Consider the following 27,783-nt stretch of genomic DNA (forward strand, 5'->3'; position numbering starts at 1 on the left):
ATTGTTGAATGAAGGACCTAGATAGAACTCATTGAGTTCGACATTGGGCGGTGCAAGAAAGTTAGGAGTTACATATGGCCGAGTAAAGAGTTTCTGAAAGTCTTCGAAACTGAAGGAGTCACCAGACTGAGATTGTGAAGCAGCCATTAGGGACGAAATAGAGTTTTGTAGAGTTACGTAGCAGAGAAGCAAAGAGATGAACAGTAATATTGGGAGAGAGGCGCGAAAAAATGAGGTGTGATTTAGTGGTGTAATGAAATAACGTATTTGGGGGTTATAAGGGTTTGCAAACGTCGCACCTTTTCAGGCTATGGAAGAAAACAATGATTGAAATTCTTAGGAATTTTGAACGTTGCTGGAAAACACAAAGTGAATATGGCAAAAATTAATAATTGGTATTAATTTTGCCATATTGGGGGGTAATTGTTGACACACAAAAAGTTCAGCCCAAGTCGAATAGCCCAAGAAATGAAGCCCAACTCGAAGATCCCCAAAAAATCAAATAGCCCAAAGAACCAATCAATCAGGCAATACAGGATAAAGGCCCAAATAGAGAAGCCCATGAACGTGGTAATACCATCGCCCAAGGTTGCAAGTCGCCCAAGATTTGAGCGAATGAATTGCCATGCAGTCGCCCAGAGCTGTGACCCTACTCTCGTCCAAACATTCGAGTCGCCCAACATCTTAGCAAACATGGGGTGTTATGGTGCAATTAATAAAGCAGTTATTGGGTAGTCCTACCACGTCCCATGATTCAAGGAATTCAATTGAAGACGGTTGAACGACAAAAGTAATGGTAGCAGTTAGAGAAGGCAGTTTCATGACAAGTTGGCCACTACAAGGGAAGTGGGCAGTTATAGAGCGATCAAGTAGTTTTTAAGCGATTAATCGCGAAGAGATCATCCATGGAGTATAAAAGGAAGAAAAGACATAGAGTAAAGGACCCCGAATCAAACACTCTCAAACAGAGAATATATAACTTTCAATTTCTTAGTTTAGATTTAAATACTTCTTTTACAGTAACTCATGCGCTTGCACCCCTTGAAGACATTCTGTTTTTATTTTCCAATTCTAAAGTCATCGCCAATAAAAACGTCCCTTTTTGGGACTTTGTCTCAAGAGGTTTGTCCCTTACACAATCGTCTGATCCCTTTTTAATTGTTAGCGACTAAACCGCGCGAAATAGAAAGATGCCTCGTAGAGGCTATGTTAGCATTTTTGTCATCTGCCCAAGTTTATTCTCGGGGCTCTTCATAGTTGCCTTGACACTTTACTTATCAATTTTGACATTTGCATCTCAGTTTCATTCCATTCTTGATATTTCAACTACTAAACTGCTAATCAAGTTATTGCTTCTTCCCATTGACCTTGGTTGTTTTACCAAGAATATTTCGATAGATTTCGCCATTTCAATTTGTAGGTATCGGAGTAGTGATGAAACTTTGTGCGAACGTTGGTTTGTATTGTTCAAAAAATGGTTATGAAATGGGTCAACTTTGAGCCCAAATTTTAGTAGGATCCGCGAGATGATTAACGTGATATATTTATTTGTCGAAAATCATTTAAAATTGAGTGAAATATTAAGTGATAAAGTAACCCACATAAACTAAGTATTATGGAAGAATTTGATTTTCCAAACACTTATCCCACATAGGAAAGTTAGGAAACTTTGGTGTGGTTTATAAGGTGGAAGTTTGGAATTGGGTTTGGGCCCCAAGGGGTACCAATAGTTTTTGGAAGGGGGAAGACCTATATCCTATTGGATTCGATCATAAACCAACACGCGCAAGCCGCCGCCGCCGCAGCCCGTCCGACCGTCGGCACGTGCCCGTGTCCGAGTCCGGTCAGATTCGATTCGGGTGCAGGTGGACCTTTGCACTATATTAATTTTTTGGACAAAATTTATTTAAAATTTTGGGCCAGATTGTAAATAATCAAATTCTTGGGTACATTATGAAATTTAAATTTTTGGCTTATTCCGGGTGGCTTTTTTTTTTTTTTTTTTAACAGTCGTCTGTTTACCGACCAAACAGTCGATTGTTAGCCGACTTAATAGACGCGACTTTTAAGAACAACATGTCTGTTCGGATTTTTGAGGTTTGTTTGAAAGGTGATGACTGTTCGAATGACCACGAACAACTCTATAAATAGCCTGTCTTTCTACCATAAAATTCAAACTATTTTCATTGCAAACTTTCTGTGCTTTGAATCTCATTCCCTTCTCTCTCGTTTTGATATTGTCTTGAAGTAAAACACACTTCGTTGAGTTCGTTGGAACTCCTGCAGATTGCAGTGCTGTTTTTGTAAGAGACGAAAATTCATTCTATCCTGGGAAACGATTGCTGGACGCCTTTAGCACCATTGAAGGCAGCAAATTCGTTTTAAGGAAACATTGTGAAGTCGGTAGGCTCGAATTACATTTTGGATCCTATTGGTCATTTCTTACATTCAAGTGATTATGTCAGATTGGCTTCGAAGGAGTAACGTCAAACTCTAGAAATAACATGTATAATTCTTCCAAGAGCAAGTCATTATCATTAACGTCCAATGGATGAAAAAATAATTGCACGGACAAGTCATCCTCATCAACTTCTTGTTCCATGACAATAGGTTGAAATTAAGAAAAGTAAGCAGATAAGTAGATAAAGAAAAGAACTAAAGCTAAAATTAACTAAAGCAAAAGTGAATAAAACATTCATTGAGAATGGCGCTTAAAATTTGTTATGGATTTTATCCTGCATGTGGATGGATTGTAAATGAGTAATATAATGATGAGTAGAGTGTTAAACTCATGATAACCTATTAAAACTAGCCTTATTCAAGACTATTAATACCCTGAGACTCTTTGGGCCGAAACCCTATTACTAACGACAGATTTAGTCATCTACTATGGCTTTACTAATTGACGTTGATCATTATGACACTTGTATGAGTTAACATTTTAGTCATCTATTATGGCTTTACTAATTGACATTGATCGTCAATTTTAGAGTGATGATCGATCAAATCACTTAGGATATAACTTGATCTACTTGCCAATTGTTGTTTTTGCAACATCGAGAATGAGTAGGAAGCCTACTAGCACACAAACTATAAAGTGCTAACTTGATCACATGTGAGGTTTATAATTATTATTATTATTTTTTTAAGGTAGTTCGCTTCTCCATTGGGTATCTATCATAAAGGAGTACGGGTGTGCCATTATGATTGCATCTAAGTCACTATTGAATAAGTAATAAAATGATGAGTAGATGTTGAATTCATGAGGACTCATTATCTACATATTTTACGTTCATTAAAATTACCTTAATCAAGAAAACACTCAATTAATTATTTGGTTATAATTTTCACTATATCTAGAAAAATAAGCAATTAAAACAAACTAAGAAATTTTGGAAATAATCAAATTAGAAAAGGCACTAGGATTACAATCTATAATTGCTAACCTACTTTATCTCCGAATGATACATTGATAATTAATTTTTGTCTAGGATGAAAACAATGAACTTTGTATGAGAAGTGAGAATTTAATCGTCTCTAACTAAATTGTGAACATATACATGTATTAATTCACAAAGATCATCATATAACGATTACATAGAGCATTTTGGTATCTCTATCCATTGGCGGAAATGGGGTGGGGCATGGTGGGTCACCTACCCCCACCGATTTTTTAGTTTTTTTTAGTTTTTTTGAAATTATGAAGATGGTTTTAAGGTTTATTTTTAATCAAAATTTTTTCTTCATTTTTAGATATTTGCTTCACGGTGTTTACTATCTCTTTACTCAGAAAGAGCCACAAATTATGTAATAATGGATTCAAACAGTATATCAGTATACAATGAACGAAGCATATATCATTTTAATATCTTAGTTCATCCATTATTTAGCTTGTGTTTAAACCACATTTTTTGTTGGAAATGCGTTTTGTAATAGGGAATTTTTTAATATTGTGCAGTTAAAAAGTAGAAAAAAGTTTTAGGTTTATGCACAAAATATTTTATTATGAAAATGTGTAATTGAAAATGAGTTTGAGAAAAATGATAATAAGGATCAAACAATTGCTTAATTTTTATTTTCCGTTTCCCCTTCGTTTGTTATGAAAAATGTATTGATCAATTCCAATTTTTAATGAATTAAATTAGATGGTTTTATATTTCAATTATTTTGACATGCTCTTAGGGTATCAATGTCGAAATGATTGAAAAAAATCGGTCATCCACAAATATTGATAAAGAATTCATTGAAAAGTTAAGAATAAGTAATTTTTATTTTATTTTTTTACAATTCCTCTGATTTTTAAGCAATTGTCCGTGCAATATACACAGTACCTTGAATGTAAAAAGTATATGTGAACAAAATAGTATCATAATGAGTTTCTTCAGTATACTATCTCTTCATTATTAATTTTTTTCTTATATTTTTTGGGGATGGAGTATGTTGTTGGTTCTGAATTATCTCATTTCAAAATTAAAATTATTCTATTTTACACTTATTTATTTAAATTATACTTTCTACACACTCCACAAGTTCACGTCTAATTTAATTTTCGTCATAATTTGACTCATACATAATTTTTATTATAGGTGGCACCAAAATTTGATCTCAAGATCTTTGTTTACTTTAATATTGTATCGACCTATCTTATCTAAATACTTAAATACAGAAAAGAAATAAATTTAGTTATTTATAATCTATGTTTAACAAGAGCTATTTTAGTAATGAATTAAGAAATTTTGATGGACAATATATGAATTAAATGACTCGATCATGTCAATATAAAGCCTAAACACCGGTACAATAATTAACAACTTTTTTTTAGATCCTTCAACCTGATTTAATTTCTTATGAGCAGCCAAATTTAATTCACTACAAGTACATCTTCTCAAACAAATATTTTTCAATGTAGGTTATGTAGTAGTTTGATTTAATTTCTTATGAGCTACCAAATATTTCTAGTTTCAGGCATAAGAAAAGGATATTGAAGGTAGTAGTGACTATTAAGTCCCCGTTTATTTCTGATTTTTTAGGTCAATTTTTTTTTGACCGTTATTCAACATGGTCAACTGTCATTTTTTACTTTTTCACTTACAGGTAGGACCTATTTTTCATTCTAACGACCAAAAAATTTAATCTAAGAATTAGTACCAAACAGACCTTAAGTTTGGTTTTCACAACCTTTTTACAAGTTTGATCGTGCCCTTTAATATAATATAAAATTACCTTTTTTAACGAATTTTTTACCTACACACACCATAGGAGGGCTGGTTTCACACGCCGAAATTTTTAAATACACGCGAGGCCCACGTACATGTGAGAGTAGGTAACTAATTCGATAACCCAAATTCAGTACATATATATTTATCCTTCAATATGCCCTTGAAGTAGTGCCTTGAGAGTACCCAAAGTACCTTTCAAGTTGGAAAGAAAATAAAGAAACTAAGTTAGAATCGACAACAAGTGTGACCTCGCCTAGCTGGTCGTGACCTGCAGTACATTAATTGGGAATATTTGCTTCAACGACGAGGCCTAGCTTCCTTTCTTCAAATGTTGCACACCAAGCACCCAAACCTTTTGATTTCTTCAAAATAAGTCCTTCAACTTCTGAGTTCATCCATTTAGATCTCCAAACTTTACAAAATGTTTAATTTGGTCCTCATCTTTATGAAATCCTCCAATAGCTCCCAATTTCATTTAATTGAGTCCCAATATTTTTTTTGACACTTGTATAATTTCATCATTTTGTCCAAATTAAGCTCCAAATCGCTTCATTTTGCTCAATTTATCTCCATGTCGAGGTTATTTTTATCCACGATAGCATGACACACACTCTATGGGTTGGGTACAATGCTGCTTAGAAAGATGCCTCGTAAAGGCTCTGTTAGCATTTTTGTTATCTGCCCAAGTTGATTCTCGGGGCTCTTCATAGTTGCCTTGACACTTTACATATCAATTTTGACATTTGCATCTCAATTTCATTCCATTCTTGATATTTCAACTACTAAACTGCTAATCAAGTTATTGCTTCTTCCCATTGACCTAGGTTGTTTTACCAAGAATATTTCGAGAGATTTCATTTCAGTTTATAGGTATAGGAGTAGTGATGAAAACTTTGTGCGATCGTTGGTTTGTATAATTCTTCCAAGAGCAAGTCATTATCATTAACGTCCAATGGATGAAAAAATAATTGTGCGGACAAGTCATCCTCATCAACTTCCTGTTCCATGACAATAAGAAAAGTAAGCAGATTAGTAGAAAAAGAAAAAGAATTAAAGCTAAAATTAACTAAAGCAAAAGTGAATAAAACAGTCATTGAGAATGGCGCATAAAATTTGTTATGGATTTTATCCTGTATGTTGATGGATCGTAAACAAGTAATATGATGATGAGTAGAGTTTTAAACCCATGCTGATTGATTAAAGCTAGCCTTATTCAAGACTATTGATACCATGAGACTCCTCGGGCCCAAACCCTATTACTAAGAACAGATTTAGCATGGGGACAATGTTATCCCCATATTAAATTTCAAATTTTGTCCAAGATTTTTTCAAAATTTTCAAAAAAAAAAAAAATAAATAAATAAACAAAATTCCCAAACCCTGAGACTCCTTGGACCCAAACCCTAGCACCAGGGATAGATTTAGCCCCCATTTGGCTCTTATTCTTTTTAAATTTTAATTGTTGGAATATTATTATTTTTAAAATGTATGGTTGAAAAAGAATAAAATTTTTTATGAAATTTGTCCCCACAATTCTTTTATCATAGTTCCGCCCTACCTAATACCATATGTGAATTAAGTGGTATAGAAGTCTCTCTTTTTCAATGTGAGACGGGATAGTTCTCAATTTCATACTATATTGTAACTTCAATATTTCAACATTTCCAAGTTCCAAGAAGCTAACATCAGTATTTTTTATTTATTGAAATTGATTTTGAACTAAATATACAAATATTATTTCCTTGCACAGGAGAATTCATTATACATTCATTACGCATCGGTCAAGAATATTGAGAATTTACTTAATTGTACACAACAAAAAATAAACAAAATTTCAATTTTCACCACAAATTTGCCTTATATTTAAATAAAAACTGTGATAGAAATTATACCTTTATTGAATTCTGCAAACTCTTTTACTTTTCTTGAACTCCAACAATCATGATCTGCAATCCACAACTATCCAATTGTCCAGTTTCCAATGAAAATCCACATAGAGAACAAGATTGAAAGAACTAGTGTTTTATTTTTTTGTGCTAGCAAGAATAATGAAATTTTTCTCTATAGTTTTCAAAACCTAACAACTTTTTTATATAAGCCCAAATGAAGTTGACCCATCTCCTAACCCAGTCGAATATTTAATTAATCTAATTAATTAAGTCTGGTTCATGAATTAATTAATTCGGACAGCAACCTAATTAATTCATTATCCAACACATGTTAATTAATTAATTGGTAAATCTCATTTTTCTAAATTCTTCTTTTGTATGTGACCCATTAGGTTCGTAATCACGATATCTAACGATATGAGTTATCATTTTGATCTAATTAAAATTGATAAATTAAAATACTCATTTTTAATTTATTATCAATTCACATTCGTCATCCCAAATTGACATTTACCAATGTGTCGGGGCAATATATATGATGAAGTGTTACGTGGTATGACAAAATCAAATTTATTCGTTTATCGTGAAACTATAATTCTTTCGTCAATATGATCCGATCAATTATGAAATATGGATAAATATCAATTTCAATTATCGTTCATATTTTTCATTCCACTATTAACTCAATAAAATTCGAAAACTCCTTTTTGACTTATGAATATACATTGGTCAAGGATTTCATTATTAACTTAATCGAATGAAATGTAGATTATAATCTCTTATTATCTAAGAGTGGCGAATCTTGTATTAGTCATTCACAACCTTCATATGATTATTGACATATTTGAACGTTGCCGTAATAGTGACCCTTGGCAGAGCAACATCCAACATTACCAAAATATGACTGCCTTCATATTACTATTATGACCTCAAGTCGAAGGACCAATTCCACTAGCAAACGTTAGAGATTAACCATTGACACTCAAATAGTTATTCATGTGGAATCTTCTACCGGCTCTCAATATTTTATTTTATAACAAAACATCTACGTGTTCATTTAAATGTTACCATACTTTAACTTGTGAGATCAACCACTTACTTCACAAATAAGAAATGCTACATGTGATGGTCTATCCATAATAACGATATCCGTATTTCGTTATTACTTATGACCACGGATAATTTAAGATTCAAATATATGCAATTTGTATCTCACAATTACAACTTCTTGCGATTAAAAAATTACTAAGATTTGAATCTATGGACTTTATTATTTAATTGAATTGAATATTAATTAAATAATACATTTGTCATAAAATTGTATCAATTATATATTAAAAATGCTTATGTTCAAAGTTGAGTGGACTTAGGGCATAATACTTACAAACTCCCATTTTCACTAGATCCAATCACTTATATATCTAATATTATAAGAATCTACATGGCGATCGTGTTTATACTGTGACAACTCTTTGTCAGTGGATTTGCAATATTATCGATTGTGGGAATTCGTTCATTTTTTACGTCATTTCTTTGTATTATTTCTTTGATGAGATGATATTGCCTTAACACATGTTTGGATCATAGATAAGATCTTAATTCTTTCGCTTGCAAGATGGCTCTATTGTTATTACAATATAAAAGAATGTGATCAACAATGCTAGGAACCACTCCAAGTTTATTATTGAACATCTTGATTCATACTGCAACTCTTTACTGCTTCTATTGCAATGATGCATTAGGCTTTCGCTATTGAATCAACATTTGTTTCTTGTTTAAAACCTTTCCAACATACAGCTTAAGAGTAAATCAATATCCTGATTAAGATTTGCTATCATTCTAATCTGACTAAAAGTAAGCATAAGTGTATCCTTGAACTCTCAGTTCATTTTTTCCATTTAAAATCTTCTCAAGATTCTATCTCTATACATTGGGATGAATTAAGTAATATTCTAGATTTATCTCTATAGATGAAGTTGCTTATCCCATAGCTTTCATGACGAAATTCTTTAACAACCACAATTTTAACGATTGAGATGTAATGATGTCGTGTCCTATTAATATATATCTTATACATATATTATTAGGAATGCGGCAATATTCCCATTATCTTCTTGTAAACACATAGTTCGTCTCTATTTTTGATAAAATCAAACCTTTTGATTTTTCCAACAAATCAAAGATTTCAGCTTCAAGAGACTTGCTTCGATCCATATAAGAAGATCAAGTTTACAAAACTTGTAAGTATAATTTGATCTAAAACTTTTGAACCGTGTCAGGTACACTTTAACTTGCAAGTTCCTGATAAGGAATACAGTTTGTACATCCTTTGGCCATAACACATCATCATGGAATGTAATTATTGCGAGCAAAATCTGAATGGACTTTAGCACGGCTATAGGCTAGAAAGTTGTTGGAAAAATTGGTTTTAATTAGTTGGTTTGACCAACTTTTGACCAATTAATTTAGTAGGTCCCGTTAATTGGAAATAAGATTTCTTTGGCCGAATGTGTTCTACTCCATTAGTAGATTAATATGGTATATTTATTTTCTCAAAATCAATTTAGGGTGAATGAGAAATTAAGGTCAAAAGATGCCCACTTGATGTTGAAATAAAATAGGTAGGAAATTGAAAAATACCAATCCCACATAAGAAAACTAGAAGAATATAAACCACCTTATATAGCTCAAGTTTGGGACTTGAGTTTGGACCCCAAGGGGTACCAATAGTCTTTGAGGGGGAGAGAACCTACATGCTAGTAGGTTAAACCAAAGCCCACACGCGCGCGCTGCCGTCACTGTCCGGCCTGCTCGGCTCGGCACGGTCACAGGTCACGGGTCGTGGGTCTTGGGCTTGGGCCAAGCTGATATATATTTTTTGGTAAAACAACATTTAATTATATTATTTTATTATTATAATAATAATAATATATTTTATGTTATTAATTTTTTTCCTTCCCCGAATTTTCTGTGTGTGACACGTGGTACGGTGCTTCTAAAATTTAGCGGGTTGACTGTCTAAGTGACGATTGACTGTCCAAGTGACGGTTGACTGTCCAAAGTGGCAGTTGACTGTCCAAACCGTTTGTCTTTTGGACACAACTTTTCGACAGTTGTGTCTGTTGGGACACAACCTTTCAACATCTATAAATAGGCCCTCATATCCCGATTTTTATTCATTCCAAAAATCAGAATTGATTTTCTACTCTCCCGAAATTATCCCTTTGTCCTTACATAATTTTTGTTTTTATAATTCAGTCCTCAAAAATTACTTTTCATGCATTTCAGTCATCTAGTGTGTGTGGAGAGATCTAAACTTTACGGGTTCGTCGGGTCTTGTAATTTGGAGTACTACTATTACAAGACGAGGTCGTTGTATCTTGGGAAACGAATGCTGCAATATCGTTAATACCAGTGCGGGGCATTATCGTTTTAAGGAGAAAGAGTCGAACTCTTGCCTCGACCGTTTAAAACCATCCAAACGTCGTTACTCTACCTAAATATAAATTACGGTAACACTATTATTTGCTATTATTTTTCAACAATCTTAAAACGATAATGGCAAGTAGTAGTACGTCTGTTGTACCCCCTAGTACGTCTGTCGTACCCCCTAACAATGCTCACGGGGAGAAACCGGAAAAATTCACGGGAGTGGATTTTAAGAGATGGCAACAAAAAATGTTGTTCTATCTCACGACTCTGAATCTGGTCAAAATCTTGAAAGAGGATGCTCCAATTGTTGAGGAGAAGGAAACAGATTCTCAAAAACGAGCAGCATTTGATGCTTGGAGTCATAGTGACTTCTTGTGCAGAAATTACATTCTCAATTGCCTTGACAACACACTATACAACGTGTACTGTTCCGTCAAAATGGCTAAATTACTATGGGAGTCATTGGAAAAGAAGTAGAAAACAGAAGATGCCGGATTGAAGAAATTCGTTGTAGGCACATTCCTGGACTTCAAAATGGTAGATTCTAAAACAGTAATGACTCAAGTCCAAAAGATACAACTTATCTTGCACGATATACATGCAGAAGGCATGAAGCTCTATGAGCCATTCCAAGTAGCTGCAATTATTGAAAAGTTACCACCAATGTGGAAAGATTTCATGAACTACCTGAAACATAAACGCAAAGAAATGGGACTTGAAGATTTGATTGTTAGATTAAGAATTGAGGAAGACAACCGAAATGCTGAAAAGAAGTCTGGAAAGCAGCAAATGGAGGCTAAAGTCAACTTGGTGGAGCCAAATACTAGCAAGAAAAGGAAGCACCCGAATAATAGCAAGCAAAAGAGCAAGGCCAAGAAATTCAAAGGAGATTGCTATAACTGCGGTAAGCCTGGTCATATTGCAAAGGACTGCCGGCAGAAAAAGCAAAACAAAAAGGACCAAGTGCACTTGACTGAAGAAGACAGACTGTCTAACGGAGTGTCTGAACTAATGCTCTCGGCTGTTGTATTTGAAGCAAACATGGTGGATAATTCGAGAGAATGGTTCGTTGATACTGGCGCTACTCGTCACGTTTGTGCGGATAAGGAGATGTTTTCATCTTACACTCCTATCAATGGACGACAACTCTTCATGGGCAACTCAGCAACATCAAAAGTTATTGGTCTAGGTAAAGTAGTGTTGAAGATGACATCAGGGAAAGAAGTAACACTCATCGATGTGCTGCATGTTCCCGATATTCGCAAAAACTTGGTATCCGGAGCTCTTTTAAGCAAGAATGGGTTTAGGCTGGTATTTGAATCTGACAAGTTTGTACTCACCAAAAATGGAATGTTTGTAGGCAAAGGGTACTTAGCCAATGGGCTATTCAAATTGAATGTAATGCCTGTACTCCGTGATTTTGATATTAATAAAAATAAATCTTCTACTTACTTAATTGAGTCTTCTAACTTATGGCATGATAGGTTAGGACATGTAAATGTTAATACATTACGAAGATTAGTAAGTTTAGATTTATTACCTTCAATGTCCTTTGATCAAAATCATCGATGCGAAACATGTTTAGAGGCTAAATTAGCAAAAATACCGTTTCATTCAGTTGAAAGGAACTCGAATCCTCTAGAACTAATTCACAGTGATATTTGTGATTTAAAGTTTGTGCAAACTAGAGGAGGTAAAAAGTATTTTATTACTTTTATAGATGATTGCACAAGGTATTGTTATGTCTTTTTGTTAAGGAGTAAAGATGAGGCTTTAGAAGCATTTAAACAGTACAAGAATGAGGTTGAGAATCAATTAAGCAAACGAATAAAAATTGTTCGTAGTGATAGAGATGGGGAATATGAATCACCGTTTGATGAATTTTGTTTAGATTCTGGGATTATTCATCAAATTACAGCTCTTTATTCACCTCAATCAAACGATATTGCAGAAAGCAAAAATCGCACTTTAAAAGAGATGATGAACTCTATGTTGGTTAGTTCTGGTTTACCACAGAATTTGTGGGGGGAAGCAATTCTCTCAGCTAACCACATTCTAAATAAAGTACCACACAAAGGTAGGAACGAAACTCCTTATGAGATATGGAAATGTCATAAATTTTCGTAGAAATACTTAAAAGTGTGGGGGTGTTTGGCTAAGGTACAAATACCAAAGCCTAAACAAATTAAAATAGGGCCTAAAACTATCGATTGCATATTCATTGGATATGCTAATAACAGTAGTGCTTATCGGTTCCTCGTACATAAGTCTGACATTCCGGATATATATGAAAATACTATCATTGAATCTAGGAATGCTGTATTTTTTGAGGACAAGTTTCCTTGTAAAGATAGGAAAGAAATAAGCCCGCAAAAACGAACTTATGATTCTGCAATTAGTAATCCTCAAAGTGATGAAGAACCAAGACGCAGCAAAAGAACCAAAACATCTACATCTTTTGGTCCAGATTTTTTAACTTATATGTTAGAAAATGAGCCTAAGACATTCAATGAAGCAATGTCTAGTCCAGAAACTCCATTCTGGAAAGAGGCTATCAATAGTGAAATTGATTCTATTATGCAGAATCATACCTGGGAATTGGTAGATCTCCCACCTGGTAATAAACCATTAGGTTGTAAATGGATTTTCAAAAGAAAATTAAAGACTGATGGATCAGTTGATAAATACAAGGCCAGATTGGTAGCTAAAGGATTCAAACAAAGGGAAGGCCTTGATTTTTTCGATACATACTCGCCCGTGACAAGGATAACATCAATTAGAGTATTAATTGCAATCGCAGCATTGCATAATTTGGAAATCCATCAGATGGACGTCAAAACAGCTTTCTTAAATGGTGAGCTAGAAGAAGAAATTTACATGGAACAACTCGAAGGGTTCATCACTCCTGGACAGGAGAAAAAGGTGTGTAGACTCGTCAAATCATTATATGGACTAAAACAAGCGCCAAAATAATGGCATGCAAAATTTGACAAAACTATGTTGTCAAATGGTTTTAAGATTAATGAATGTGATAAATGTGTTTATATTAAAACCACTCCTAATGCATATGTAATTGTATGTCTATACGTTGATGACATGCTAATTGTGGGTAGTAGTTATGATATGATAACAAATACCAAGAAAATGTTGACAAAACATTTTGACATGAAAGATATGGGTATTGCAGATGTAATATTAGGAATTAAAATTCTTAAAACATATGAGAGACTTGTAATGTCTCAATCTCACTATATTGAGACTGTACTTAAAAGGTTTAATATGTATGATGAAAGTCCAGTTAAAACACCAGTAGATTTAAGTCTACATTTGGGCAAACATAAAGGCGAACTCGTATCTCAATTAGAATACTCTCAGATAATAGGTAGTCTAATTTATATTACAAACTGCACTCGTCCGGATATTGCATATGCAGTAGACAAACTTAGTAGATATACAAGTAACCCAAATAATGACCATTGGAAAGCACTGGTAAGGGTTCTAAGATATCTACGATACACCTCAATGTTGGATTACATTATACGAGATATCCAACTGTATTAGAAGGATACAGTGATGCTAATTGGATATCAGATACAAAAGACTCAAAATCCACTAGTGGGTATGTTTTTAACATTGGTGGTGCGGCTGTATCTTGGAAATACTCTAAACAAACATGTATAGCTCGATCCACAATGGAATCTGAATTCATAACTTTAGATAAAGTTGGAGAGGAAGCAGAATGGCTTTGAAATTTTTTAGAGGATATTCGATGTTGGCCTAAGCCTGTGCCTGCAATTAGTATACATTGTGATAGTCAGTCGGCTATTGGTAGAGCACAAAGTAGTATGTATAATGGTAAGTCTCGACATATACGTCGAAGACATAATACAGTTAAGCAGTTGATCTCAAATGGTATTATTTCCATAGATTATGTAAAGTCTAGAGAAAATCTGGCAGATCCGCTTACCAAAGGCTTACCAAGAGATCAAGTATACTGCCTATCAAGGGGAATGGGCTTAAAGCCTACTATATAATAATCTTTGTAATGGTAACCCAACCTTGCTGACTGGAGATCCCAAAATCTTGGTTCAATGAGACAATTAAGTTATGAAGATTCAAGAAGCACTTCGGAGTTAACTCCGACCCATTCCTATGATAAGGAAGTGCTATCTACAAAACGTTTTAGATTAAGTTATACTTTTAATGATTCCTATATCTTGAACTACCTAAGTGGAGTACGGCAGGTACTCTTAATAGGAGATCACCTATACAAGTGTGAAGTGTGGCCGCTTCTATGAGAATGTTTCAAAGACTTGAATTCTCTAAAGCACTTATGAAATCCAAAAGCTGTTCAGAGCCAAAATGAACACAACAGTGAGAACTCGAAAATGTTAGGAAGGTTATTGTGTTGATATCAAAAGATGCCCACTTGATGTTGAAATAAAATAGGTGGAAAATTGGAAAATACCAATCCCACATAGAAAAACTAGAAAAATATAAACCACCTTATATAGCTCAAGTTTGGGACTTGGGTTTGGGCCCCAAGGGGTACCAATAGTCTTTGAGGGGGAGAGAACTTACATTCTAGTAGGTTAAGCCAAAGCCCACACGTGCGCGCAGCCGCCGCTGTCCGTCCGGCCGGCTCGGCTCGGCACGGTCACGGGTCGTGGGTTGTGGGTCTTGGGCTTGGGCCAAGTTGATATATATTTTTTGGTAAAATAACATTTAATTATATTATTTTATTATTATAATAATAATATATTTTACGTTATTAATTTTTTTCCTTCCCCAAATTTTCTGTGTGTGACACGTGGTACGGTGCTTCTAGAATTTAGCGGGTTGACTGTCCAAGTGGTGATTGACTGTCCAAGTGACGGCTGACTGTCCAAAGTGGCGGTTGACTGTCCAAACCGTTTGTGTCTTTTGGACACAACTTTTCGGCAGTTGTGTCTGTTGGGACACAACCTTTCAACATCTATAAATAGGCCCCCATACCCCGATTTTTATTCATTCCAAAAATCAGAATTGATTTTCTACTCTCCCGAAATTATCCCTTTGTCCTTGCATAATTTCTGTTTTTATAATTCAGTCCTCGAAAATTACTTTTCGTGCATTTCAGTCATCTAGTGTGTGTGGAGAGATCTAAACTTTACGGGTTCGTCGGGTCTTGTAATTTGGAGTACTACTATTACAAGACGAGGTCGTTGTATCTTGGAAAACGAGTGCTACAATACCGTTAGTACCAGTGCGGGGCATTATCGTTTTAAGGAGAAAGAGTCGAACTCTTGCCTCGACCGTTCAAAACCATCCAAACGTCGTTACTCTACCCAAATATAAATTACGGTAACACTATTATTTGCTATTATTTTCAACAAAATTCATCAAAACAAACTCGTCTTTGTTTATAACCCTTTGCTATTAGCCTCTCTTTGAATGTATGGAAGTTTCCATCCATGCCGAACTTTTTGTGTAAACCCATTTACAACTTATGGTTCTATCCCATCGGGCCGATCGATTAAAGTCTAAACCTTGTTCAAATACATTGAGTTCATTTTGGATTCCACACCCTCTAGCCATCACTTTGAGTCAACACTTGGCTTTATGTTTGTATAATTAGTAGGTTCATCATTATCGAATGATCCTACCAGATTTACATGGAACTAACATGTCCTTTGATTCTCGACATTCTGATCAAGAATTGAAAAAAAAGAGAGATAATAATGTGAGCCTAGCCTAGGCGTGTATTAGTGGTCAACGACAATGATTGATTGCTAAATAAGGCGCCAAGCCACTGGGCTTGGTTTTTCCACCACACATCGTGTTTAGGCGACTCCTTGTGACCAGTCCTCTTGAATCTGTGACCTTTGGACATTGATATATTACTTATGTAATATGAATTGTGATCTGTGAACTGTTACATGTGACTTGCAACATATGAACTGTGACCTATGAAGTTGAATACATAACCTATTATTAGTACACAAAGAAATATGGCAAATGATTTGTGACCAGTTAATTTCAATTTGTGACCTGTTGACATTGATCCGTGACACATACAATATGACATACGACCTGTGAAGTGTGACTTGTGAACATAAATCAGAGATATATGACTAGTTCTATTTGATTTGCAACCTGTGGACATTGATCTGTGACCTAAGCACAATATACTATGATCTATGAACAAATCATGAGTTATGATTACAAATTTAATTGTAATCCTACATTTTAAGCTAACATATTATTTATTGATCACAAATGATCTATTATTGACCACTTATAAATTATTGATCACAAATTAATGCAATTTATTGACCACAATCTCCTAAATAATTAATTGATCACAAGCCCTCTTTATACAACCCCAACTCCAATCTAATCTAACCCAACCAACCCAAACCCAATACTAAAACAACTACTTGCACTATCACTATCGCCGGTACCAACATCACCACCACCTTATTTGCACAATCGTTACTGCCAAATCAGAGGCTTCAGTGTTGGTCAAATCGCCATCGTACCACTCTTCCATTTCATATTGTAGATGATAGATTCTACAACTAATAAATCAGATCAAATAGGCCATTAGCAATCCTGTGGAACTCAAGAATAATAGAACGAAGGAAAACGATTGTAAGAGGACACCGGTGTGGTGCCGGCCGAAGACCATTCGATGGTCAAGTTAGTAAAACTCGTCAAAAGTTGAATAAATGACAGATGAAAAGAAAGAAGTGAATTAGAGCATAGTGGATTGAGATACTTGAATGCTTAACCAACCAAGAAACTTATAGTAGTGGGATAACCATCTAGGTGAGATTGGTGGGGATTTTTCGAGATTTCGTGGTTAGTTGGAGCTAAATCTAATCTGATCCGATCTGTTCAATGGAGATATTAGAGCTATTTGTAGATATCTTTTACCAGATCTAGATAAATTATAACGTGATTTATCTTGAAGATAAATCATTGGAGATTTCGAATTGACATGTGGGTCTTGGACTGGGTATTCGGATCGATCATTATAATGAGTTGGGCCAAGGATGACACGGTTAACCCGCCTATGGTTGGCCGCTTGGATTAGTAAATTAATTTTTACTACTACATATATCAAGTCGCAATGTTTTTCATCCACCAATAGAATTGCTCAAATATATGTATAAGCAAATTGATCAATACAATATTGTGGCAAAATATAAATAGTTTTCTTTTGAATAATCACAACAAAAAGACTATCAGATCTAATCGTTTTAGATGGAGAGAGGAAGTTGAGAGAGAGAGAGAGAGAGAGAGAGAGTTTATGTTTCAGAGAGCGTGGTTTCCTCCCCTCATTTGTAAAGAGAGAAATGAGGTTATGAGGGAGAAGATATTTGTAAATGGAATGGGGTGGCGTGGGGATAACTTATTAAATACACATTATATGTAGGGAAAATTGCAGTAGCGATCCCGAACCTTTTTTATTTTTTGTAGATTTTACCCTAACCTTCATTTTGTGTCAACGAAGGTCCCTAACCTTTTATAAATATACATCTGAGATCCATTCGGACGGAAACCATCCAAAACACTGTCAGTTGATTGGAAAAATTTCTTGAACTATCTGCTACCACGATGATTTTATTGGATGTTGATACATTTTTGGATGGTGTTTTGGACAATTTTATTGGATGTTGATTCCTTAATTTTTTCTGGTCAATTGTAGATTTTTTGGACGGTTTCATCCAGATGGACCTCATGTAAATATTTGTGAAATGTTAGGAACTTCCACTGACACAAATGAAGGCTAGAATAAAGTTTGCAAAAAATAAAAATGTTAGGGACCCCTGCTGCAATTTTCCCTTAGATGTATAAACATATACTAAATATATGGGGTTGGGTTTGATAATAGAATGACATATAGAAATTTTTATATTAACAAATAATTAAGATCTGATTATTGAAAAAAATATAATTAAGGCCTGATTTTTGAAATTTAAACGAAATAACTAGACCAATTCTTTGTTCCAACCCTAACTATTACAATTTTGGGTCCCATCCTGCTGATCTGCCTATTTCACCGGCCTGTTACGGTGATATTTCTCCAAGGCTAACCGACAGCATTTGATTAATGACCATGAATAAGGTTCTCTCAAATAAAATACAGAAATACCTCATAATTTAGAATATAACTTGTGACATGAAGTTAACTAAATCATTAAGCAACATTAAAATTTTTAATTGATCCTTCTATTTGTCGATGTGAGTAAAATTAAGGCACAAGCTTTTATGAAAAACGATTTAACTTATGTAACGTCTTCCTCAATTTTTATTCAACGCGATCCCTCAATTGTGGTATAAGTGTATTGTAGACAAAAATTAAAATCCGCCATAGGATTTAGTGCAAAAAACTCATTCATTTAACATATGCATTTCTGTTATATGAAAAAACAACGTTAAATGATGGCTAAGGAAGTTTTGCATCAATTAGACCATTTGCCACACATCATCATCATCAATGTTGACTAACATTCTAATTGATTAAAATAATTATGAAAGTTGAGTGACAATTAAAATTAAACAAAGTTCATTAAATGATTCGAAACACATGTAAAAGTTGGATGATACAATGAATTCACTCTATAAGTTTCAATTTTTAAATCTCAACTTGTAAGCATGAATCATGCAGATAACAAAACTTATTGCTTTAGTAATCACTCATCATAATATCTTAGATAAGATTTTGATTTCCTTGTCCATTTTTTATTATACTTCCTACACTCTTAGAAAGCAAATCCCGAAATGTAAAGTTGTAAACTTCACAATTAAAGTGGTTCAGAAGTAGGTAACGTTACTATTTTTTAGAGAGTTATGCCATTTTACCAGATTGATTTTATCAGAATTGTGCCAGATTAATATTTAACAGCATTTTTGAAGATGCTTGTACTGAATTTGCTTGTACAAAAAAAAGAAAAAAAAAAGAAAACTCATATGGGGTGGGCCCCATGTGAATTTTATATTGAAAAAAGAAAGCCACCCACACATCTGTGGTATGTCATCTGTACGTATTCTGTCAAATCGATTTCTGTACATGTAGTGTGGTTCAAGAATTTATAGTTATCCAAAACAACTTACTTTTATTCTTTTCACACTTTTACTAAGAAACTCGATACATTTGTCCTCATGTGAGTTTTATATTGAAAAAATAAAATCACCCACGATGATGGGACTTCGCGACTAGCCGCGGGCTTTAGACAAATGTGTCTTTCTGTCTTTGTAAAAGTGTGAAAAGAATAAAAGTAAGTTGTTTTGGATAGCTATAAATTCTTGAATAATACTACACGTACAGAAATCGATTTGACAGAACACGTACAGACCATATATAACAGATTCGTGGGTGATTTTATTTTTTTAATATAAAACTCACATGAGGACAAATGTGTCGAGTCTCTTAGTAAAAGTGTGAAAAGAATAAAAGTAAGTTGTTTTGGATAACTATAAATTCTTGAACCACACTACATGTACAGAAATCGATTTGACAGAATACGTACATATCACATACCACAGATGTGTGTACGTGTTCTGTCAAATCGATTTCTGTACGTGTAGTATTATTCAAAAATTTATAGCTATCCAAAACAACTTACTTTTATTCTTTTCACACTTTTACAAAGACAGAAAGACACATTTGTCTAAAGCCGGCGGCTAGTCGCGAAGTCCCATCATTTTCCAAATTTCAATAGGATTTTACTCGCCGTTTTATTCCTTTTACCAAACTACCCCTCTCTTAATAACCCTCTAATTGCTGTCCTATCTCATTTTTACCCTTCATTCTTCTTTAAATTCCGTCACATGGCCGTCATCCCTTGCCCATTGGTCCTCAAAATCTCTGGGGCTAAAATTGTCCCCCAGAGTAATTATCACAGTGGCAATTCGGTCAAAATAAAATTATTACCGAACACTGAAACTCCCATTGCAATAAGAAAAACTCCTCCGATCCACGGCCGGGCAAATACTCCTCGGCCACTGCAGCCAATCAGATTTTTGCACATGGCGGCCCAAAATGTTGATTCGACTGATGATCGTATTTCTGGGATTTCATCTTCCATTCGGGTCATACCCGATTTCCCCAAACCTGGTAAAACTTTCTGATTTTAATTCCAGCTATAATTGAAGAATTCATGTAGAGGAGGATCATTGAGCTGATTTTTACGTTTCTGAATTGTTGGTTTATGGGCAGGGATAATGTTTCAGGATATAACGACTTTGCTTCTTGATCCCAAGGCATTTAAGGACACGATCGATTTGTTTGTTGAGAGATACAAGGACCAAAATATTAATGTTGTTGCAGGTGCTTTGTTGTCTTTCTCGATTTATTGTTTTTGTCGAAGTAGAATTGCTTGCTACTTGTAATTCTATTCTCTACGTTGGCATGTTCTGTTGAATGTATGATATTGCACAATGTCGTGCAGTTTCTAGAGATCTTATGTCCCTGCAACTAAAGGTTCCTTTTTTTTTTTTTTAAATATTTTTTTATTGATTTTTAATATTTTGAAATCGATCATTTACTAAGTTGAAGAAGTTTTAGTTCACATCTATGGGAATTGAATTCAAAGTGACATAATGTGAATTCTTGGTTATAGGGACATTTTACCTTCAACAAATCAGAATCCGTAAATCAGTGGCTGGAAAATATTTAGAAAATTCTGTTGATGATTTTTTGAATTACCTAAATTATTCAAGTACCTATAAAAGCTATATAAATTATTCAATAGGTAAATAAAAGCTATATTTAGGCCAAAATAATCGATGCCAAATGCTAAACTTGGTTGACTAGTTATTCATTAACTTGATTAACATTTATGAATGGAAAAATCAGTTGCAATTTTATAATCTGTGCGATACTGGTTGAAATGGTGCAGGCATCGAGGCTAGAGGTTTCATATTTGGGCCTCCAATTGCATTGGCTATTGGGGCCAAATTTGTTCCCATGAGAAAGCCTAAGAAGTTACCTGGTATAGCTCTCTGCTTCTATCTTCGTCTGGTTTGGCCATTTTCATGGTTACTGTTATTTTCACAGTATATTTTGAATCTTCATGATGTGTTCTGTTGTTGAAGAATATGATGCACGTTTTATCCTAATTAGCATTTTTTGAAAATCTATTATTAGAAGTTTGACATGCATGATGATCGAAAATCAACTGCACTATATCTTATGACATGTCAGAGGTTTTTCTTTTGTAGCTGAGTAACAATATTTCTGAATTTGAATTTTCCCCAAATTCTAGAAATAACAGCAGCATAATCTAAGCCTTGTTCCCAATAACTTTGAAGAAGTTGGCAACATGAATCCTTTTTCTCCACTCTATTATGTATGACCTTGTGAAAATAACTGAATTATAGCTTACCCAATTTAGATAAAAGTTTTTGAAAATGTAGAATCTGGTTATGAGATGCATAGTATTATATCTGGACTGGAAACTGTTGATCCAGATCCTAGATTGATGAATTGGTTCATTTAAACCTGCTGAGTTTTTCAAACTTACTGAATGATTGAGATGGTTTGATCCGAAGGGCTCTTGGAAATTATGCCCAGCAATCTCCCACTAGACTAGTCCATATATTTCAAAATTTCTACTATAATACACTCATAATGAATTAGATGTAAATCCCATCTAAAATAATTGCAATAACAAAGTAAATTTTTATTATTATTTATTTATTTATTTTTTTTTAAAGGCGTAGCATAGTATATAAAAGTTTAAATTTGGTAATCAAAATTTTTTTTATTATCAAGTAAATAATAATTACTTGTAATTTTTCCACACAAAGAAAAAAGAATTTTGTATAGATAAGCATATGAAAAATGAAGAGAACACTTGTGTTCTAAGTAATTTATAAAGTACAAATTTATACAAAAAGGCTATACAAGATCATATGTGAATCAGAATCAACAAACATTTCACCTTATGTGGGAAAGACTTATTACCGATGAGAAATTTCTTTATAATATCAAAATAGAAATCAATTATATGTCTGTCAAAATAAAAAATACGTTACATGCAAAGCTAAAAGGAAAAAAATATAATCTCAAATAAAAATAGACGAATTCATTATTTTATTGATCAACAATAAACCATTTTAAACTTCCAAAATTTTTCCCGGGGAAAAGGAAATTGTACCTACTAATTAAAGGAGTCAAATAATTATTTATACAAAACCTTTGATCATTTTCTAAACATCAATTCACCTGCTTGACTAGCGACCCGCTGGTTGAAGGAGTGATCTAGTAACCTGCTAACTTAGCCCGTCCATACTAGGATGAAAAGTTTGTATAATATTTTAGGTGAGAGGTAGAATGAAGTTGTGACGAATAACATTTCAAAAGTACAGCTTTATGGACTCAATAATCCGCAATCATATGATATATTTATGTGTCCATGTTTATATGATATCTGATTTTTAAAATAATGAGTGTGTTAAAGTTACGTTATGCAGGTTTTGTACAAATTGCCAAGGTACTGAATTGCGTACGCTTCTTAAAATTATCTTTTTTCATATCTGTTTCCGTTGTAACTCAGCACTAAATTTTGCCATCATGTTTTTAATCATGTACATGTACTCTATATATGGATTTCGATGGCTGAATTCACTTTCGTCCATGATTCACAATCTTTTTATGCTTTCCTGGGTTGTAAAGATAAAAGTTTATGGCCGAAAGAATGCCCTGATTCTTGAGTTTCAGAGAGATCCTTTTATGATATTAATATTGTGAAAGGTATCTCGGAATTGCCCTCAGTTTCTTTTAAAGATTTTTAGCGAGTTTTAGTGTGATTTTAGAAGCCTATTTATTTACTTTAGTTGCAAGTGTTTTACCATGCATGTTTTGCATGGCAATCTGTACATTACTGATACCGTAATCATCATTACTATACCAGGTGAGGTTATTTCAGAAGAGTACTCTTTGGAGTATGGAACAGACATAATGGAGATGCATGTAGGGGCTGTACAAGCTGGAGAACGGGCACTTGTCGTTGATGATCTTATTGCAACTGGGGGAACCTTGAGTGCTGCAATCCGCCTACTTGGTGTGCTTCTTTCTTCTGGAAATTTATAATTTTATTGCCAATTTCTTCTCTCCCTTTGCCTTTTTTTCTCAACATGAGAAAATAAAATTATCCTTTAGTTTTGATAGAGGTCCACTCGTTTTCTGGATGGGGCTAATATAATCAAAATAAAGAATGCGAAAACTAAAGATTAAAAGAAGAAAAGACCGAGTGAACTATCCTACTGAAAATTAAAGCAAATCTTCTTGGAAGCACTGTTCCATTGCAGTGATATAAATGTCTAATCTTGTTAGTTTTATATTGCAGAGCGAGTTGGGGTTGATGTGGTTGAGTGTGCATGTGTTATTGAATTGCCGGAACTGAAGGTACGAAATTAGTCAATTTACTTTCAGAGATCAAGCAATATTAATTACATTTATTTAAATTAAGAGTTTTCCATATACAATATTTTATTATATTCAGTAGGGCTGTGTTTGAATCTTGATTACCTGTAAATCTATGGAAATTGTCAATTATAACCGGCCTTTAGTAGGCCGTGTTGGTTACTGCAGTGACCTTGATAGCAAAAATTGACTGTAGTTTACAATGACACCTCATTACCTCGTGAGTACCGAATCACAATTGTCTTGTTTTATTATATACCTTAATTTTATTTTTCTATCTTTGTTGATCGATAATATAATCTTTGCAGCACGGAATAGATTTTCATTATCCATAACTTTATTCCAATTGGTGATTTCTTTTTTAGGCTATTAAAATAGAACTTCTTATCCAAAAATCTACAAGACCTTTTGATGATTTTGTTTTGGGTTGATGGTTTAAATGTTTTAATTATCAGTCAGTATTAGGTTTTGAATGTTTTTGTTCACAGTCTCTCGAAAATTCCAATTTTATGATTTCCATTTCAGTTTTATCTTCAGCTGAAAATAATTTTTTATATTCAAATTAGAGATAGCCAGAGAACACCCTTACATGCCCAAATGCCAAGAGTACAACTTAAATAGTCTCAGACATGGCCCACACAGATACTAGCACACTCTGGAAACACATTGAGGAACCACACCATAACACACAGCATGAACCAATGAAGGCATCCACATGGAACATGATAGATATAGACACAAAAGCCCAATACACAGAGCAAGCATAAACACATAAAATGCTATGTACTCAGTAATATATACAAAAGTGAAACGACAGAATTTGGAAAAATTCACATGTATCTTCATGCATAATAGAAATTTCAGTGTCGTGAATGAGTTTGCCAACTAGTTGTTGTATAAGGAGGCTAAGACCAGTGGTATTTCTGAGGTGGAAGGTCGGAGTGGTGTGTATGGTATTGATGTTTTGGATTTGAGTCAAGATTGGTGTTATAGGTGGTGGATTTTGTTCAACATTTGGGGAGAGAGTCATGTGCTTTCTTATTTTAATGAGCAGCTGGGATATGAGTGTTTAAGATTATTTTTTTGTATCAAGAATCAAGTAAACTCTTAATAATTTCTGGACCTGAATAACTTCCATTGTCCATGGGACTTTAAATAGACATTTTATATAATCCTGCTTCTAGTATGAAGCCTAAGTGGTTCGGAAAATCTTTGTAAATAATTTTGTGAACTATTTAGTTGCCAAAAAGCTTATGTCATGTGCCTAAATGGTATTAGGAAATCCAGCAGCCTATAATTAATTCTATAAGATCATTGGTAATCTTGATCGTAGATGAAATGGGAATAAAATTCATTTTGAGCAGTCTGGATTGCCCTTGGTCAAGAAGACCATTCGTTTTGAAGAGATTAGAAGTTTCAATCAGATAGTACCTACCGGATTTTACAACTCAATAGAGTTCCAAGTTATAAGCCTGTGGGTAACACCAGTGGTTGAGATTTTGTATACTGCAGAGTTCAAACCATGAGGACGATATTTATCAAATATGGGGGAGGCTAACATGTGCTTAAAAAGGACAAATCTGGTATTTTATGTATGGCTGGATTTGGAACAAATTACCTGTAGTTCAGGGTTAAAAAAAGGAGAAAGAAAGTACTAGTGTGTTTGGGTTTCCTTATAAGTAATTTATAATTTCTAGTCTAACTTTAACTACACATTCAAATAATGTTATGAAACCAGAATGGACTGCCAGTCCACTCAGAAACTCTGGAACTGGCCCATAATCCAGTCCATTCATGTGTTATTAACCAATTATAGAATAACCGGCCAGAGAACCAATGAACCGGCTGATTTGACCACTAACCAGTGAACTTGTCATGGTTCTACCGGATTTTCCGATTTTAATTAAATTTTTTTCAACTACATTAATGGGCTCATGCACTATTTTTGAATACATATATAGGTATCTTGGTAAACCTTCCCCTTCTAATAGATGCACCTTCTCTAATTACTGCATAATCTTCTAGTGGATATAGGAGAGTGCTCAATTCCCAGCAAAAACCATTTGTTAAATTTTCGCCTCATTCTTTCAATTTTAATTGATTTTGGGTCCCAACAAAGTAAATTGTAATGTTCACCTCAATCTTTTCATTTATTTGATTTTCAAAATTGAACTTAAATTGCACTTCATTATTACCATTAATGCTAGACATCCTTTTCTATAAGCCCAAACAATTTTAATTTTAATAAAGCTAATTATTTGGACATATTGATTGTTAGTTTTTGAAGTATTGAAACTAATTGTAGAATAATGAATCTAATTAACAAACATGAATTTATATTTAGTTTGAAAAAGTAATATGAAAATTAAAAAATATGTTCTTATAGTATTTTGTAGTTTGTATGTGCATTTATTTATTGCATCTTGTTCGGTTTCAGTAGAACCTTTTAACTTTTAACCTTTACCTTTTTCGGGTCGATTTTCAAAATATTGCATTTACAACTACCACACACTTATTGTATATACATTTCGTGGGATCCATCACACGCAAAGAGTTCTTTTACACAGTTGACATTATTAACTAGCTTGAATACAAATCCCAAATAGTAATGCCTATGTCATAGTAGATGCTGTGATGATCCATCATCAGCTCGAGATTTATTAGCTTTAGATAGAGTCAAATCCCCAATTCATTTGATTTGTATAGCTAGTAGTATAAAGAAAGAGTGCCTTGACTACCAAGAAAGAGTGCCTTGACTACCAGCAATGATTGCCATGGAGCTGAAGTCCTTCTAATTCTTCGTGTTCTTTATTCTTGATCTTGTTCTTCTAATTCTAATATTATTAGGCACTTTTTTATTTTCCCTATCAAGTAGCTCTAAGGTTGTCCAACTCCCCAGGAGTTGATACCAGTTGCATGGATTTTGAAGTAAAGATAGGACAGTGGCAGGGGGTGAAAGATGAAATGCCGGAAATAAGGAGAAATTCTCTACAATTAAGCTGAACTTGAAATTCTAGAAGTTTCCAGAAAGATGAACAACGTTACCTCGCTTTTAGAATAATGCTTATACAGACAAAGAAAGAACATGCTCTTTTGATTTTCCTCCCTCGGCAAACCTGATTTGAGACAAACCTAATACTTAAATTTGCAGAAAATGCATAATACTCATCTTATAGATTTGGTATTCTGTTTTAATGTCCTCTCAAGTGTTCCCTTTTTAACAATACTGGTACTGGTCATTGATTCACTGCTTATGCTTGATTCCAGGGCCGGAATCGATTAGGAGACAAGCCGCTGTTTGTTCTTGTGACCTGAACTTGATGCTGTTGTGAAACTTGATATCGAGATTGGAAGGAGGAGAATGTGTTCATGTCGAAAATAATTAATGGTTTCTGGCTTTCATTATTGAATTTGTATTTGCTTATTTGCTTCAACAAGTGCTTTGGGCAGGATTTAAATGAAAACTATTCGCATTCTTATCTGTGAAAACATGGCTGCTGGTAATTGTGGTGTATATGTCCAAACCTAGTGTTGTATTGCCAAAACTTCGAATGCATGTGCTTACATATAGTTTCTTTTGAAGTAATTCTCGATATCATGCACCTTCCTAGTTATAAAGGAAAAAATCTAGACTTAGACACAAGCAATTAATTTTGGAACAATCACGAAAAGGTTCAAATTCCTTGAAATAGGGGTGGACACAAAGAGTCCTGGGGGTCACTTGGCCACCCAACATTTTTTTTTTTTTTTTGACTGATAGAGTCATATTTAATATTAAAGTTAATAATTAATTTTAATGACATATTTTATAGAATCTATAACTTTT

General features: G+C 34.0%; 1 protein-coding gene across 1 annotated transcript; it reads left to right on the plus strand.

Moving 5' to 3' along the window:
* The first annotated feature begins 20,176 nt into the window (after positions 1-20,176).
* Positions 20,177-27,543, plus strand: LOC111389317 (adenine phosphoribosyltransferase 1-like). Its single transcript, XM_023014235.1, has 6 exons — positions 20,177-20,645; positions 20,748-20,858; positions 21,430-21,522; positions 23,446-23,595; positions 23,881-23,939; positions 27,225-27,543. Exons 1-6 carry the CDS (start codon positions 20,360-20,362, stop codon positions 27,270-27,272), a joined length of 747 nt encoding a protein of 248 aa, XP_022870003.1. The 5' UTR covers positions 20,177-20,359; the 3' UTR covers positions 27,273-27,543.
* Positions 27,544-27,783: the final 240 nt, after the last annotated feature.

The sequence above is a fragment of the Olea europaea genome, unplaced genomic scaffold (genome assembly GCF_002742605.1).
Source record: "Olea europaea var. sylvestris unplaced genomic scaffold, O_europaea_v1 scaffold578, whole genome shotgun sequence".
In the NCBI taxonomy this organism is placed as follows: domain Eukaryota; kingdom Viridiplantae; phylum Streptophyta; class Magnoliopsida; order Lamiales; family Oleaceae; genus Olea; species Olea europaea.